Source organism: Carlito syrichta, unplaced genomic scaffold (assembly GCF_000164805.1).
Source record: "Carlito syrichta isolate Samal-C Ts95f unplaced genomic scaffold, Tarsius_syrichta-2.0.1 Scaffold314775, whole genome shotgun sequence".
Taxonomy (NCBI): domain Eukaryota; kingdom Metazoa; phylum Chordata; class Mammalia; order Primates; family Tarsiidae; genus Carlito; species Carlito syrichta.
In genome coordinates this window covers 110860-127924 of record NW_007258871.1, presented here as the reverse complement: position 1 = coordinate 127924, position 17065 = coordinate 110860, and the positions used below count along the sequence as shown (strand labels likewise).

The window sequence follows — 17065 nt, the reverse complement described above, 5'->3', positions numbered from 1 at the left end:
ACACACAGCAGCTCATCAACGGAGGAAAGGAGCCCCAAATAACAGCCTCAAGCCTTCTGGAAACTTCCCTGCATCCTGGCATCTGTTGCCGCCTTCCTGTCCTCACTCCCCATCCTCTACAAAGAGAGTCTGAGGGGAGCAAGAAAACAGGGAGGGGCTGGGTCAGGATGGAGGAGGCGGGACCCGCAACAGGGAGCAGGTGGAGGCAGAGGCTGAGTGTGCAGATGCTCTGGAAGAAGAGTCACCTGCGGGAGCCAGGGGCTCCACCCGCTCAGGGTCCTGGGACAGTCCCCAGCATCCCTGCTTTGCACAGGGCACTGCACCTCCCTGGATGCCTCTGCACCCTTCTCTCTACCAGTCATGCTGTTTTCTTCCATGGGAGCCAGTCCGAGGATCACCTACCCCAGGAAGCTTTCCCTGATTAACCTCGGCCCACCGCGTTCCTGCTTCTGAACTAGGGGGTTCTGCCCTGCCCTACTTTGTGCTGGCTGCTCTCTCCACCAGAAAACAGGCCTGGTTGTCGGGGGCCTTGGGACAGGCTTCCCTCTGGGGCCTGCCTCGAGGCATCAGATTCCAGAGAGCCGAGGCACATGGGGCAGTGGCAGGGCTGATGGGAAGACCACCGGTGAGAAAGGCACGGGGCGGGGCGGGCGGGGCAAAGGCGCATCACCCCAGAAACGCCTCGTAGTCCATGTACCACACCAGCTGGCCGGAACTGGGCAGGACGCCTGAGATGGGCCACTTCCAGGGCTCGCGGCCCACACGGCTCACCAGCATGGTGATCTCTCGCTTCATCCGGCCCATGACCAGGACGGCCACCTTCCTGGCCCGGTTGATGAGGGGCAGGCTAAGGCTCATGCGCTGGTACGGCTGGGAGGGGCTCCTGGTCAGCACGACCAACGGCTCGCCTTCCAGGCCGGCGGGGGACTGCGGGAAGAGAGAGGCGGTGTGCCCGTCGGCGCCCATGCCCAGCAGCACCAGGTCGAAGCTGCTGTTGGCCACCAGCGCCGCGATCTCCTGGGCGTAGAGCTGGGCACCCTGGTCCTCCTCGGCGCAGAGCCGCTGGCGCAGGTGCACGGGCATGGGGTGGATGTTGTAGTAGGGGACCCTGACGTGCTGCAGCAGGTGGGCCTGCAGGCCCTGGAAGTTCGACTCTGGGTCCGAGAGTGGCACACAGCGCTCGTCCACCAGCCACAGGTGCGTGTGGGCCCAGGGGAAGCCATAGTGCCCCGTGGCCAGCTGCTGGAACAGGGCCACGGGGCTGGAGCCCCCCGAGAGCGCCAGGTGGAACCTGCCAGAGCGCCGTACCGCCCGCACGGCTGTGGCCTCTATGTCGCTGGCCAGCTTGGAGATGAGCTCCTCGGGCCAGGCCGAGACCAGCGGGCTCTCTCGGTACTTGGCACGGAGGACCTGGAAGTCGCTGGGCATTGGCGCTGACCCGGGCCCCGGCACCAGCTGCTCCAGGGGCTGCTGGGAAAAGAACAGCTGGCTGCCACTGAACTCCAAGTCCAGCAAAGGGCCGTTCTCAGCTCCCCCGGGGTAGAGGCGCGGGGCCTCGCGGGCCAGGCTGTCCAGCACGGGGCTCCAGAAGGCCCAGGAGGCCAGCAGGTTCTCTGTGGTGATGAAGGAATCCTTTCGGCCGTGGAAGATCCGTGACAGGAGGATGGAGTAGGCGTCCTGCTCCCGCACGGGGCTGTAGGCGTAGTAGTCGGACAGAGGGCGGCCAAAGAGATGGAGCCCGGACTGCTCCCCTACCTCCTTCCAGCCTGTGGGCAGTGATGGCCTAAACAGGTTCCGGCTGACCAACACGGCGGGGCTGCCCAGGTCCCCGTGGCCGATGTGGAAGACGACCTGCCGCGGCAGGCACTGGCTCTGCGGCGCAGCCCGGTGCTTTTCGCTCTGGACGCAGCACGCCTGGTTCTTGAACAGGACGCGCACGTAGCTCACCCTCTCGTCCAGGGCCTTGCCAGACATCAGGATGAAGGGCACGCCCTCCCAGCGGAGGTTGTCGAGGTGGATGAGGACGCCTGCGGGAGGCAGCGGCAGAGGGTGACACCCACATGGGGAGCCGGTGCCTCCCAGCCCCTTGCTCTGGCTGGCCCTGCTCGCCTGCCCTCCGGGGGTCCCACCACCTCTGGGAGGCCCTGCCTTGCTGTGTTCATCCCTTACCTTTCAGCCCGGCCATTACCTTCTCCTCCTGGGCGCCCCCAAACCAGCCTCAGGGGCCATCCCTGCAGCTCTGACATCTGCCTCCCTTGGGGCACTGCTTAGAGTCCCCACGCAAAGGAGACCTGGGCTGAGAGCCTCCACCCCAGAGACTCTAAAAGAGGCCTTCTGGGGACCGTGGGGCGGGGTCCCTGGGTGTGTCAAGGGGGTCCTAGGGAGCAGTGCTCCCTCCTGTGTGTGAAGCACTCAGGGTGAACCAAGGTCATCCCGAGGGTGGGGGCGGGCCTCAGCCACGGGGTGGGGGATGCCCAGGGAAGGGGCTACAGGGTGGGCGCAGGTCAGGTGGGGAGAGCCAGCCACAGGCCAGACTCTGTGCCCAGTCTAGGCCTCGTTGAGCTTCGTAACTTCCTGAAGCCCTACGTTCCTCACCCACAAATGGGATTAATAATCACCCACCTCCTGGCTTGTGAGTGTGAGGATTAAACGAGGGAATGTCTGCCAGGCGCCTCACACACAGCACGGGCCCAACAGGCCACTCTGTTCCCACGGGGCAGCTGCTGCTGACTGAGGAGCCCGCTCCCAGGTAGCTCTGGGCCCCAGGAATTGTCCAGGGATGGCCCGGCAGGCACCTGCCTGGCCCCTGCGGGGCTTGCCCGCAGGAAGTGTCTCGGCTGTGGCCGGGCAGAAGGCTTGCAGCCGCCCTTGTGAGGCCAGAAGTAAGGCCCGCGGAGGCAGGAAACAGGTTGGCCCTGCACAGCAAACCTGTGGCTTGGGTTAAACTGGGGCTGCTGTGAGACAACGGCCATTGAGATGCCCTTCACCAGAGCGACCGCCAGTAACCAGCTGGTGGGAGGCCAGGGACACAGGGGAATGTTGTCCTGCCACCGGGCGCCCTCGTGGAAACCCCCCAAGCCCCCCCACCTCAAGCCAAAGGGTGCCTGGGTGTGGAAAGCTGCTTCTGGGGGACAGCCTAGGGGCCCATGTGGGCTCGGCACCCACCTGCAAAGGTTGGCGTCAAGCTGTGGAAGCTGTCCGGCCGCTGCAGCTCCCTGCGCACCTGCTCAGGGTAGGCCTGGTACTGGCCCACCACGGTGCTGCCCTTCTGCAGGCCACGCAGCTCCTGGAAGACCTGTAGCTTGTGCCGCAGCACAGCCTGCACATCACTGACATTCTGGGGCAACTCCATGGCCACCAGCGTGAGCACCTCAGTCAGGTGGTTCTGCAGGACGTCACGGATGACACCGTACTCCTCGTAGAAGCTGGTGCGCCCTGGGTGGGAGGGGGAGAGGGAGGCAGAGGGTGTGAGGAAGACCAGCACATCCAACTCCCCAAGCTACCCCGAGACGGCCCGCACACGGTCCCACATCCCTGTTCCCCAGTCTCCAGAGCCCATAAGAATCAGGTGCGCCAGAGCCAGCCTCACCGAGGGAAGGAAGGAGGGCGTCCTGGAGCCACCTCCCCCAGCGGGCACGAGTCTAAGGTGTCCGGTCCCTGGGCCTCTCCAGGACCCCACATGGGGAAGGCTCGTGTTCTAGCAAGGGCCAGATGGCATGAGCCCCCCTTGGCCCTGCCCTCCCGGCACTGGTCGGCAGGAGGCTCAGCACCGTGGGAGGCTGCAGCGTTACGGCCAGGGCTGGGCCCCGAGGGTGACTGTCATTAGTGTGTGGTCCTGTGCAAGTTACCTGACTTCGTGTCTGCGTCCTGCCCTCGGATGGGCTGACAAGGGCCATCCCACGGCCAAGGGCACACCCATGCCAGACGTGTGCAAGGGAGTGGGGGGGAGGGACGGTGGGAAGGAGAAAAAGGAAGGAAATAAAATTACTGCCCCAACTGTGTCAGAGGGTCACGAAGACACTGAAGAGCTGGCCCCACAGAAAGCCAGGGAGAGAGCACCTTGGAGGAAGGGAGCTCTGTGTGCCACAGCCGAGGCAGGAGAGAGCTGGCATGCGGGAGCCGTGGAGGTGAGCAGGGACGGGGGGGACGGAAGCACAGCCGGGGAGGAGGTGGGGGCCCAGTGGGACCCAACCAGGAGGCTGGCCTTTTCCTAGGCTCCAGGGAAAACGTTGGCGCTCTGAGGCAGGAGAAGGCAGGTCTGATCCATGTTTGGAACAGGTGCCCGGCGAGCTGCGGGAGAGCGGGTGTGGACGCGGGAAGCCAAGGAGGCGGCCATGCATTTGCCCAGAGGAGATGCCGGGGCCTGAACGGAAGAGCAGCACAGGGTGGGGGGGGAGACTGTCCCGGGTCAGAACTGATGGGGCTTGCTGACAGATGGGACAGGAGGGTGAGTCAAACAGAGGTCCCTGGTGATCCCAGAATCAGGACATTCAGACCTGGAAGGTGGGGGAGGAAGGGCTTGATGGAGGGGGAGGTGTGTTTGGGCTGAAGACACCCCAGGGGCCAGGTACCTGCAACGGGGATGGGGCGATGCCTGGAGAACCTGAGCACCCAGTCTGGCCTCATGACAGCGATGCTGACCATGGGCCTGACCGGCACTGAGCCCGGACACGTGCCACTCCCCACACGACGAGCCCTCACGGCAGCCACCACCACCACCCCTGCCCTGCCCAGGAGGAGGGAGGCGGTGCCCAGGCTGGCGCAGGCAGAGCGGGAGCTGGCTGGCCACGGCCCACACCACAGCTCTTGCCAGGCTCCACCTGCATGGCAGTGGCCATCAGTGACTCACAGTGACAGCTACGGAGCTTCGAGGCCAAGGCACACCGCATCATGTGAGGCGGTTCAAACCTCGTGCACTCACAGTCCGACCTATGTGACCGCTGGACGCTCCGATCGTGCCGTCTGGATTGCAGGCTGCTTTCGCCCAGCTCACTTCTCATCCCCAAGTTCTCGCTAGTCCCTCCTGCTGCCCCCACCCCACTGTCATTTCTTCTTCCCTGCTGTCCCTGAAGCTCCGTGCCATGGGAATGGCCCTGCCCATCCGCCCGCGGCAGGCCTCACGCCCAACACCATGGCAGAGGGAAAAGGAAGGAACACACAGCATCACGGAGAAAGCCCACAACATGAGTGTGAGGAACCAACATGGCTATTTTGGCAAAACAAAAGTTAATTTGAAGAAGGATACAGAGTGACGCGAACAAGCAGGACTTCCATACATGAAAACACAGCTGGAAGTTAGGAATGCAATAGATTCGAAACAGCAGAGAAGGGTCAGTGAGAGGAAGACAGACCTGAGCAACTACCCCACACGCAGGGTGAGAGTCAAAGCTCCATACTGGACAGCACAGCACAGCACGCCTCCTCCTCAAAGCCAAGTAACAGCTCGCTTTGGAATCAGACACACATAGAAACAACGGAAAAGCCGGGGAATAACAACCTCAATTTGGAACAACAGTTAAGGAGAAGACATGGGACAGGATTCGGGAGGGACACACAGGAGACAAAAAAGTTCTTTTTATTTTTTTTTATTTTTTGAGTTGGAGTCTCACTCCTTTGCCCAGACTAGAGTGCACAGTGGCACGCACGTTCACGGCCATCCCAGCGTCAACCTGCTGGACTCCGGCAATCCTTCCGCCTCAGCCTTCTGAGTAGCTGGAACTACAGATGCGCACTACCATGCCTGGCTATTTCTTATTTTATTGTAGAGACAAGGTCTCACCAAGTTGCCTGGGCTGGTCTCGAACCTACGGGCTCAGGCAATCTACTCACCTCAGCCTCCCAAAGTGCTGGGATTATAGGCTGAGCCACCGAGCCCGGCCATCAAAGTTCTTTTTAAAAGTCAGCCACCAGCTGAGCATGGTGGCTCACTACTGTCATCCCAGCACTTTGGGTGGCCAAGGTGAGAGGAATGCTTGCGCCCAGGAGTTCAAGATCAGTCAAGGTAATTTAGCCAGATCTGCTGTCTACAAAAAAAAAAAAAAAAAATAGCTGGGCATGGTGGTGTGTACCTGTACTTCCAGCTACTTGGGAGGCTGAGGTGAAAGGATCGTTTGATCCCAGAAGGTTGAGTCTACAGTGAGTTGGGATCATGCCACTACACTCCAACCTGGGTAACAGAGTGAGACGCTGACTCAAAAAAATAAAAATATAAAGAAAATGATGTTCAGAGAGGTTAGGTAACTTGGTGAAGGTCACACGGCAGGTAAAGAAGGAAAAATGAGATTCACATCCAAGCCACTGGCCCCAGAACCTGCAGTTTTTACCAAGAGAACACCTTCCTCTAAATGTCCTCGCTGGGTGCATTGGCTCACGCCTGTAATGCCAGCACTTTGGGAGACAGAGGAGAGAGGATTGCCTGAGCCCAGGGGTTCGAGACCAGCCTGGGCAACATGGTGGGACCTCATCTCTACAATACATCAAAAAATTAGCTTGGCATGGTAGCACACACCTGTAGTTCTGGCTACTTGGAAGGCTGAGGCGGAAAGATCGCCGGAGCCCAGCAGGTTCAGGCTGTGGAGGCCGTGAGAGTGCCACCGTACTGCAGCTGGGGCGATAGAGTGAGACTCCGACCCCAAAGATAGAATATAAATAAATAAATGTCCTGCTCCCCAACTGTGCAACAGAATGGCAGACTCGGTGTGAAGCCGAGCAATGTGAGCACCATCAGCTCTTAAGGGGAGCACAGCAGCAGAGGAGAAGCGAGCTGAGCCGGGCTCTGGAGGAAGGGTCTGGGGCAGAGGCCAGGCTCCAGTGCCTAACGGGGCTGGCGAAGTGAGGAGGACAGGGTAAGGCCAGGGTCCCTCAGAGGCCAGTCAAGTCCCTCTGCCTCCTAGGGGTGTGGGCCCAGGGAGACCAAATCCTCTCGTTTTCCAGAAAAATGTAAAAATGTGGGTCGTTAAGAATAATCTTTTGATTCTTAAACGCGCATGCATAATTCAGATTCATAAAAGTACTGTGTCTCCAGGAATCGTACAGGTGGGCTGACTCTGCCCAGGGCACAGCCTAGTGGGGTGAGTGGCAGGAACCCCGCCATTCCAGCCTAGACATCGCAACCCTGGCAGGCAGAGGCAGAGGGCTGAAACTCAGGAACAGTCGCCGAAACCAGACGGAAAGGGCCTTGGAGACCAGACGGAAAGGGCCTTGAGACCACACTGAGGCACTTACTGAGCTGGTGCGAGCTCTTGCCCTCACAGTTAAACAGCTGTGAGCCAGCAATCCCACTCCTAGGGTTATAATCAAGAGAGAGTGAACACAGGTCCACACAAAAACCTGTACATGAATGTCCACTGCAGGAACACCCAAATATCTATCAATGGGTACCTGGATAACTAAAACGTGGCGTATCCATCCAATAAAAGATTACTCAGCACTACAAGGAAATGCAGCACCGATACATGCTACAATGTGGATGAACTTAGAACATATCATGCTAGTGATATAAGCCAAACAGAAGGTCATGTGTCGCAAGAGCCCGTGTATGTGAAATGTCCAGAACAGGCAAACCCATAGAGAGAGTACAAGTCAGCCAGGGGCTGGGGGGAGGAAGAAATTAAATGACAGTTAAAGGTACAGGGTTTTTTTGGGGGTGACGAAAATGTTCTAAAAATGATTGTGGTGACAGATGCACAACTCTGTGAATAGACTAAAATCCACTGGACTGTACACTTTAAATGGTTAGTTGGTTGGGCACGGTGGCTTACGCCTGTAATCTCAGCACTTTGGGAGGCTGAGGCAGGAGGATTGCTTGAGCTCAGGAATTCAAGACCAGCCTGGACAACCTAGCATGTCCGCGTCTCTATAAAAAAATATATTTAAAAAAATTATCTGGGCATGGTGGTGAGAGCCTGTAGTCACAACTACTCAGGAGGCTGAGGTGGAAGGACTGCCTAAGCCTAGGAGGTCAAGGGTGCAGAGCCGTGTTCATGAGTGACAGAGTGAGACCCCCAACTCAAACAGCCAATCAGTAAAAATTTTAAAAATGAAAAAGTAGTAGCAAGCCCAGAGCATAGAAAGCACTGATAAACACTGGGTGGAATTTTCATTGTCATAGGGGCCCGGCTCCCAGTCAGTCACTCAGAGAACAGCTGCCATTTGGAAATAAAGTTAGAGAAGCTAGTTGACGTTTCATGAGAAAAATGCAATGATGACTTTAGTTCTAAGTCTGCTGAATCTGAAGTGATGGCATGACACCCCGTGAAAATATCAACAAGGCAACTGGAAGTATAAGACTGGGGCTTGGAGAGAGTGTGGAAGCTGGAGAGAAACTGCAGTCCATCGTGTCCAAAATGCCATCAGTGGTGGAAGCATCGTTATTTTATAGCCAACAAGAAAGGAATGGGCTGCCGGTTCAAGTGGGTCACCCCATCAAAGGGAAACCCAGCTTCAGAGATGCCCAAATGTGAAAACTCTGTGTCTCAGAAGCAATGAATTTCAGTCGAGTTATGTACAAAGTAGAAAGTGAAAGCTTTAGAAACAGATGAATTTTTGATGACGAGAATGCAAGCGAGTCCTTAAAGCCGCATTATCTGCTTACTAGTCATTAATTTAGCAATTCCCCAAGTGGCCCTTCTCCTATTTTTAGCCTTGCTCAATTCTCAGGGAGGATGCGGTCCACGGGTTTACCACCTGCTGGGTAAGGACAGCTTCCTTTATTCCTTAATTTCAAGCTTCAGGGGCTGCGCCTGTGTGTAGCACAGTCACAGATTATGGGCTTTGCTCCTGTCCTGGTGAGAGCTTTTCAGAGTTTACGTGCAGCAAGCAGGACCGTGGGCTGGCACCTCCCGTGGTCCAGCACCTCAGGATGATGTGGGCACAGGATGACACATGGGGCCGGCCCGCCTTGCCCACTGGCCACGCTACCCAGTCGGCTAGGAGGGAATACCGGCCAGAAAAGTCCTTTTGCCCTTTGGCCTAGTAATTCCACTGCAAAAGTATACTCACAGGGAAAGTTTTTTTTTTTTTAACGCTCATAACTGTTCTAGAATTAGATAGTGGTTGCACAACTTTAGGAATATACTAAAAGCCATTTAATTTTATACTATGAAAGGGTAAATTCTATGGGATGTGAATTGTATCTTGATTTTTTAAAAGGCTCACAAAGTACTACTTAAAGTAGCAAAAGACTAGAAGCCACCAGAATGCCTAACAACCGAATTTGTACCACATATTCTGTGATATGAACAGAATTGAACAGAAACGCAGAGACAACAAGGGAATATATCATGCAGACTACCGATACAAGGAGATTACATACATATATGAGTGTGTATGTGCATGTGTGTGTGTGTGTGTGTGTGTGTGTGTGTGTGTGCAGGTGAACAACAGACATAAAAGACTATGACTGGCCAATGACAGGCCTTTCTATAACGATCCGACATAAGTCACGTGCAACTCAGAGACGCAGGAAGAAGCCTACCACTACCTCTCCTTGCAAACTTGGAAAGGGAACAAAATTTCCATTTGTGAAGTATCTCCGTGCACATTATCTGATTCAGCCTTTCAAACCACCCCGAGCGAGGCTCTGGAGTATGCTAAAGGCTGCGGCCTTCACAAGTGGGACCAGAAACCCCCTCCTCATCGCCCCCACTTTAGGGGAGAGCCAGGCTTTCCCAGCCAAAATAGACACTCAAAAATGAAGAAGAAAAGCAACTAAAAGCCAGCTGCAATCCCTCCCCACACCTTCTGGGATGGCTAAAAATAACAAGAGGTGAGGGCCGAGGGGAGCGACTGTGCTGCCTGGCCTGCGCTCTGGGCTGGAGGCCCCGGCTGCCCTGGGCTCACCTGCCGACAGCTCTGCAGACGGCGGGGGGCAGCGGCCCTGCTGAGTGAGCCCTTCTGGCACACCAGGCTGGAGGGTAGGACAGCTGGTGTGCCGGAGGCCCCTGGTTGCCGTGGTCCCTCGGGGAGGGGCACTGACTGGCCACCCCAACCCGCAGAGGTGAGCACACCTCAGGCTCCTTGCCCCAGGGTCGGGACAGGGACGCTCTCAAATAGAGACATCTTAAGGAAGGCGTCCTCCTTCCCTCTGACAAACCCTCTGCGCAGAGGGGAACTAGGGCAGCAGAGACTGCCCCGAGCACTCGCTGGCAGGAAGGCCAATGCCCAGGCTGTGGAGCACAGTGGTCAGAAGCGTGGATTCTGCGCTGCTAGAGACCCTGGTTCACACTCCAGCACTCCCAGCAGAAAACGAGCACAACAGAGACAGCTGAAGGCTAGCCCACAAAGATGCAGTCCCTCCTGTCTGCAGAGCCCTTCCCGATGCCACGATGAGGGCTAGCCAGGCCATCTGGACGGAGGAGGTCAAGTGACCCTCCTTCTATGGGCCCTGCTGCTGCTTCAGGAGACCCCAGCCAGGTACCCTGGGTATCGGTGACTCTGGAGCTCACTGGACTGAGACTCAGGGAAGAAGCACCCCAGGTCAGACTGAGAGGGAGCTGGGTGCAGGATGGTGTCTTCCTTGCCTCCTCCCTGCCCCCTTCTGGCTGTGCAGCAGCCTTGACTCTGCAGCAAACTGCTCTGGGCCAGAGGCTGCAGCAGAAAAAAAACCACTCACACAGTAGAGGAAGGGAGGGAGCCGGGGAAGCCAGCCTCCCCCATTGGGACGTGTGCATCGGGTGGGGGAAGATGGCCAGATGACCTTGAGCTTGGAAGTCCTTTCCCGGGCCTGTAGCAGCTCTGGACGAGCACAGCCATCTCCCAGGCCTGGCTTGCCGCCCCTCCCTCCCAGCACCAGAGTGGGGGTCTGGGCTGCCACCTGGGCCAGTCACTCCAGCGCTGCTCCTGCACAGGTGTCGGCTGGGGTGGCACAACTCAGGGCAGAGCCTGGCCGGGCAGAGGTGGGGGCAGGAGTGGAGGGAGGATGGCCTTGGACTCTGCCCTTGGGCTCAGCAGTCAGACTGTAGGCTCTGGTGTCCCCTTGGAAACGCTCTGCCCGTGCTGAGTCCCACTGCTGCGCACCTGCCTGCCACGCCCGGCCAACTCCACGAGGAGGGTAGTCTTTCCTCCTGTTCCCAGTCCCAGCCCCGCGTGTGGAGCACAGGGCTCCTAGTGTGGTGGTGTCCTCTCTGGGTGTCCTGTCTCTCTAGCCTGAGCCACAAGCAGGGGTCCCTTGAGGGACCAGCTCCAAAGCAGGACCCAGAGGGGACAGCCTGGAACAGTGCTAGGGCCACCCGGGCTACACAAGTCCACCTCCTTAGGATGCAGATAAAACTTATCCTCTGGCATGTGGTACACAAAACAGAGAATGAAAGAGAGAGAGAGAAACGAGAGAGAGAGAGAGAGCAGACAGAGAGAGAGAGAGACAGAGAGAGAGAAAAAGAGACAGAGACAGAGGGAAAGCACATTCTATCACACAATACCCTGTGTCCAGAGGCCCTGCGTGCTGTAGGGACAGGCATGGCAGCAGGTAGTCACCCTTTGTCACCAGCTGTTCTGAGCCTGTGTATGCAATTGACAGGTGAACAGGTTGACCAAGGCGATCCAAACCCCAGGACAGCTGCAGTCGTGCTGGCCACCTCTAACAAGGACAGTGGGCTGAAGCAGCCCACTCCAGCCAGGCTCAGGCCCCTCAGGTCTAGGGGATGCCCTGGTAGCCTGGCCTGCTCTGGGGCTCCCTTTGCCTCTGGGTTGAAGGCACGGCATCCAGCAGAATGACAGGCATCAGAGTCTGGGGGTCAGAAGCAGTGGCCCCTCCTCTCAGAGCTCTGTCCTGCAGGCAAAGCCCAGCGCGCTGAGGCCCACACGGCCGCCCTGAACACAGAGCCTGGGTGTCTTTCCCTCCTGGACCCCTGGAGACAGCCAGCCCGGCTGTGTGCTGCTATTCAAACCTAGCATCCTCGGGGGCTGTCTCGGCAGACAGGCCCGCCTGGACCTCTGCTGTCTGGTCTGCTTTTCTTTCTCCAAAGTCTAAAGGCCCCTTTGCTGGCATAGTCAGGCCTGCAGTCTGTCTACTTTCTGGCCCCACAGGACCCTATGAAGAGCTCCCAAGTGACTGAGACCCAGGAGGGAAACAGGGTGGGAGGGGTGGAGGAGCTGAGAGGCAACTCCAGACATCACGGCTCTGGTGGGCACAGGCAGGAGCCGCCAGAGAGGGAGGAGGAGTCCTGGCCTCCCAGCCCACCAGGGACAGGGCCAAGTCCAGGCAGAGAGATGTGTGGGAGCGGCCCGCAGCAGCGGTAACAATGGCGCCCTCCCATTCCACTGCACTCTGCACAGATCCGCAGCTCAGCCCTCAGCAGGTGAAGCAAGGACACGGCCCACACACACGCCAGCCAGGACTCCAGACACACCGGGCAGGAGGAAGCCCACGGTCTGTGCCCTTGCTGAGGATCAGGAGGGGGCATGTGGAAGGGATGGGGAGGATTCCTGAGGCCCGTGAGGGCTCCCTGCAGAGGGCAGGACCGCTCTTCTGATGAAACCCTGCACCTTCTCAAGCACAGTGATGTCCTTCAAGGCCTGGCTCAGGAAGTCCCACCTGGCTTCCCGCCCTGTCCACATCCTCTCCCTCACCTGCCTCCGGCCTGCATCAGCCACCACCCATTGTGGAGTTCTTAGTTTTTGTTTTGCTTTAGAGACAGAGTCTCTCCATGTTGCCCAGGCTCGTTTTGAACATTTGAGCTCAAATGATCCTCCTACCTCAGCCTCCTGAGTAGCTGGGATTATAGGCATGTACCACCAGCCAGGCTCTGCCTGGAGTTTGTCCCACCACCGGGCAGTGATTTTATTATTCCCCCATCCCTCGCCCTCGAATCTGTATAGTACTAGGGGATGGGGCTGGGGTTCATGCCTCACTGTAGGCCTCAGTCCTGCAGAGAGCTTCTGGCACTAAGTGCCATTCAAAGAGAGAAGGTGAGAACACTGAGGAGAATAACAGGAAAGAAGAAAGAAAAATAAAATGGCAAAGAGAGAGAACAAGGTAAAGAGCAAAAGAGAAGGAGACAGACGTCCTTGTCCCCCTGCCCCCAGGTCTGAGGACTCTGGGCCCACCCCTCTGGTAGGAACACATTGCAGTGTGGGGAGGGTGTGGGGTAGGGATGGAGGTGGCCAGTGGTGCTTCCGCTGTGGCTGCAGAAAGTGCTACAGGGTAAGCTGGACACTAGTGTGGCTCTGGCTGCACAGTGGGGCAGTGTTGAGCCTGTGTGCTGGTGCCAGGCTGCTACCTGGGATCAGGGTCTGCCGCTTCCTGCCATGGGGCCTTGGGCACGTCACCCAGTGCCATCTGTGAGAGGAGGCTAATCACAGCACTCACCTCATACGGCTGTTGGGAGATTAAGGATACTGCAAGCATTAGCTTTCAGTGTTACTGGGTAAGAAGCAACGCTTTGCAGGCACAGTCAATGCTCAGGAAATTCAGTGACTTCACAGAATGCTATCCTTCTGGCCCAGGGCTCAAGGGGACCCGTGGCTGTCACCAGCAACACAACTCACTCATCTTACAGGCAAGGAAAGTGACATGACGAGGCCACCCAGCTAAAGGCAGAGACGGGCCTGCCGCCCGGGCCTCCTGATGCCCAGGTGCTTATTCAGGACTTCTGCAGTGTGTGGCAGGTGCCAGGAGGAGGTATCGCCCAGTCCCACAGCCTGGTTGGAAATAGACTGTACAAGGACACAGCGAGGACACGCTGTGGGGGGCAGTGGAGAGAGGTGTGCGGCACCGTGGAGCGTCCAGGGAGGCGGCCTAGCCAGGGACGCCGTAGAAGCTGCCTGAAGCGGAAGAGCAGGTCGTGAGCAGGAAGCAGGAAGCAGGGACAGCCCAGGCAGAGAGACACCCTAGGTACAGCTCAGATGGCCCCACCAGGTCCATGGAAAACCCAGGGCCACTCCCACCCCTGCCGCCTGCCAACTGTCCCCAGTCTGCATCAAGTCTCTCTCTCTGACCGGTACCCTCCCTCAGGCAGCTATGGCCATGAGGCTCTGCCAGCAGGCATTGGGGGTTTGTCCAGGTTCTGAGCTGGGTACCCGGCAGGCCCTGGAGGGAGATCACACGCCAGCAGGAAGCTTCCCTCTGTGCTGGCTAAGGCGTGGAGGCCCAGTGGAGGCTCCAGCCTGTGGAAGCAATGCCCGGCCCACACAGCGGGCAGCAGAGGTCAGCACAACGGCATGCCGGGCCACTCACACACCTCCTGCGTCCACAGTCTCCTTCATGATGATCTCCACCCGCTCCACCTGGTGCCGGCTCCACAGCCTGTCCAGAGCCTTGCGGTTCTGGTCTCGGAAGGGCAGGATCTGCGCCACAGCCTGTCAGGGAAAAGACTGGTGGTGTTGTGGGTTCTCCTCATAGGGAACGACGAGCCCTGACTCCCAGGCAGGCCCAGGCCATTCCACTCCCTGCTCAGAGGAGGTGCTCTCTGAGCAACAGTCCCTGAACTTCAGGTTCAGGGCCGAGGAAAGACTCCAGAAATGGGCCGGGCATGGTGGCTCATACCTGTAATCCCAGCACTTTGGGAGGTAGAGGCAAGAGGATTGCCTGAGCCCAGGGCAACTTGGCGAGACCTCATCTCTACAGTAAATAAAAAAAATTAGCTGTGCATGGTGGCACTCGCCTATAGTTCTAGCTACTTGGGAGGCTGAGGTGGAAGGATTGCCTGAGCCTGGCAGGTCGAGGCTGCAGTGGCCATGAGCGTGCCACTGCACTCCAGCCTGGGCAACAGAGTGAGACTCCAACTCAAAAAAAAAAAAAGACTCCAGAAACTTTCCAGTGACCTCCAGAGGGTGACCAGTTTTCTACTTTGCCAAGAAAGAAGGTATTTTAAGTAATCTATCTTCTACTACTATCAACTTTAATAAAATGCAGGTATTTTAACATCAGAAATGTAGCGAGAAAAGCTTCCTACTAAACACATTCAATGTTTTTTCTCATTCTGCCATAAACACGTGGAAACCACCCAGGATGGGCGCTGGTCTCCCCACTACGCTTACGAACACTGCTGCAGGCAACTCCAAACAGGGTGGGGAGGACAGTGAAGTTCTGTCCTCAGCAACCGTCTGTGCTCACCCACATGGCCAGGCTCACCACCTCGGGACGAAGGACACGGGGTGGCTGCAGGGGTCTTGTGACTGGATGCCTGAAGGGTTCTGCAGCACGTTCAAGTGACCTGGTCAGCGTCACCCAGGTCAGCCCATGCTCCTGCCCCGGGCCTGGCTGAGATGCGCAGCCTTAGAGTCCTGCGGCTCCCTATTCTGTTTTCAGATCTTGTTATCAGCCTTCTGGTTCAAAACAGAACCCAGGAAGAAAAAGATTTCAAAATAAGGCAGGTGGGTGAGGAAGCCAGCTCTCATTCCCTCAGCACACACAACCAGAAGCCAGGCCCAGACACCAGAGTCTCTGGGCCACCTCCAGAAAGGATGCAGGGCCCTGCTGAGCAATCAGTGCCCAGACTGTGGCTGGGAAACCAAGAGGATAGGGGACTCACAAAGGGCAAACGAGACCAGACCTGTGGACAGGGCCCAAACCTGGACAATGACGGAGCAGTCCTGCTCTGCTGCCCAGATCTCCCTCTGCCTCCTCGCCTCCTGCCCACCCTCAAGCAAGCCACGGGAGCTCAGAGCTCATGGCACCCTCGGGCCTCATTCCACAGCTAATGGATGGCCTGACTGATGGGGTCTCACACACCCATCCTGCCAACCCCGGCAGGCTCTGAGTCGACGCTCACCTGCTTGCCCAGGTAATGGTCCACCCGGTACATCTCTTCCTCCTGGAAGAAGCTCCCAAGCTCTGTGGCCAGCTGCTGGGCTGAGAGGTGGTCATGGCCAAAGGGCTTCTCAAGGACGACCCGCAGCCAGGCGCCCGGGCCTGGACGGCAGCTGCTATTGATACTGCGGGCAATGTCCGCATAGGCAAAGGGTGGCACAGAGAAGTAGAAAATCCTGCCAGCCTCCCGGAGGGCTCCGTTCTGGACCCGTGCCTCAATGTCCTTGTTCAGGGCCTGATAGTCCTCAGTGGTGTTCAGTTGGTAGTACTGGCTCAGCTGCAGGAATTCATCCTTGTGTTCAGCACAGTGACCAGGTGCCATGTCCTCGGGGCAGGAGAGGGATTCCAGGGCCTTGGTCATGAGTGCCTGGCCCTGCTTGGGGGCCGTCAGAGCAGCCCCATGGAAGCTGAAGCTGTGACCCTGCCCTGCCTCATCCATGTACAGCTGGAACAGTCCCTGCCACAGGTACTTCTTAGCCAGGTCCCCAGTTGCTCCCAGCAGGATTATGGAGACGTGTCCTTGGAGCTCCTGGGCCTGCAGGCAGCCCAGAAGGGCCACATACATCGCCACCATGAGCATCTTCCAAATGCCTGGGTGCCTGGAGTGCACGGAAAGACAGGAAAGGAACAAGGAAGGATCAGACACGGTCTGGGTGCCTGTGATACGGAAGCAAACACATTTCTTGGGTATCAAACATTTCCTGTCTGGCAAGAAACAGCCACGTGTTTCTCAAAAAACTGTTATAGGCCCACAGCGTCCCCACAGCATCCCCTCCTTCCTGGGCAGCTTGGCTTCAGTGCCAGGAAGCCAGCGGACAGGGAGCCTACCCTGCAAACTGGGAGAGCCACAGGCCACTTGAAGAGCCAGACCACTTGGCTGCCAGGCATGGGATGAGATGCGCAGCCTTAGAGTCCTGCGGCTCCCTATTCTGTTTTCAGATCTTGTTATCAGCCTTCTGGTTCAAAACAGAACCCAGGAAGAAAAAGATTTCAAAATAAGGCAGGTGGGTGAGGAAGCCAGCACCAGACACCAGGGAGGCCACTGAGTGGCAGAGGAGCTGTTCAAGCCAGGCTCATTCAGGAGCACAGGTTGTCTGGATCACGGGGCAGCCCCAGCCAGGAACAGCACAGGCCCTCAGACAACAGCTGAACTGTGAGAGGGTCTAACTATGGCCTCCCCCTCGCTTCCCTTTCCCTGTGTCTCCTGGGTTCTAAGGACAAATGGTGTCTACTAACTGTGGGCACAGAGCGATTAAAACTTAGACTCTGGAACTGTGCTTGATCTGGAACCCCACTCAACCCCTTGGTAACTGGACA

The 17065-nt window shown here is 57.6% G+C and overlaps 1 protein-coding gene across 1 annotated transcript; it reads right to left on the bottom strand.

The window, feature by feature from the left end:
• Nucleotides 1–488: 488 nt before the first annotated feature.
• Nucleotides 489–16343, bottom strand: H6PD (hexose-6-phosphate dehydrogenase/glucose 1-dehydrogenase). Its single transcript, XM_008071880.2, has 4 exons — nt 15711–16343; nt 14178–14295; nt 3166–3435; nt 489–2027 (listed from the first exon to the last, which is right to left on the bottom strand). Exons 1-4 carry the CDS (start codon nt 16326–16328, stop codon nt 667–669), a joined length of 2367 nt encoding a protein of 788 aa, XP_008070071.1. The 5' UTR covers nt 16329–16343; the 3' UTR covers nt 489–666.
• Nucleotides 16344–17065: the final 722 nt, after the last annotated feature.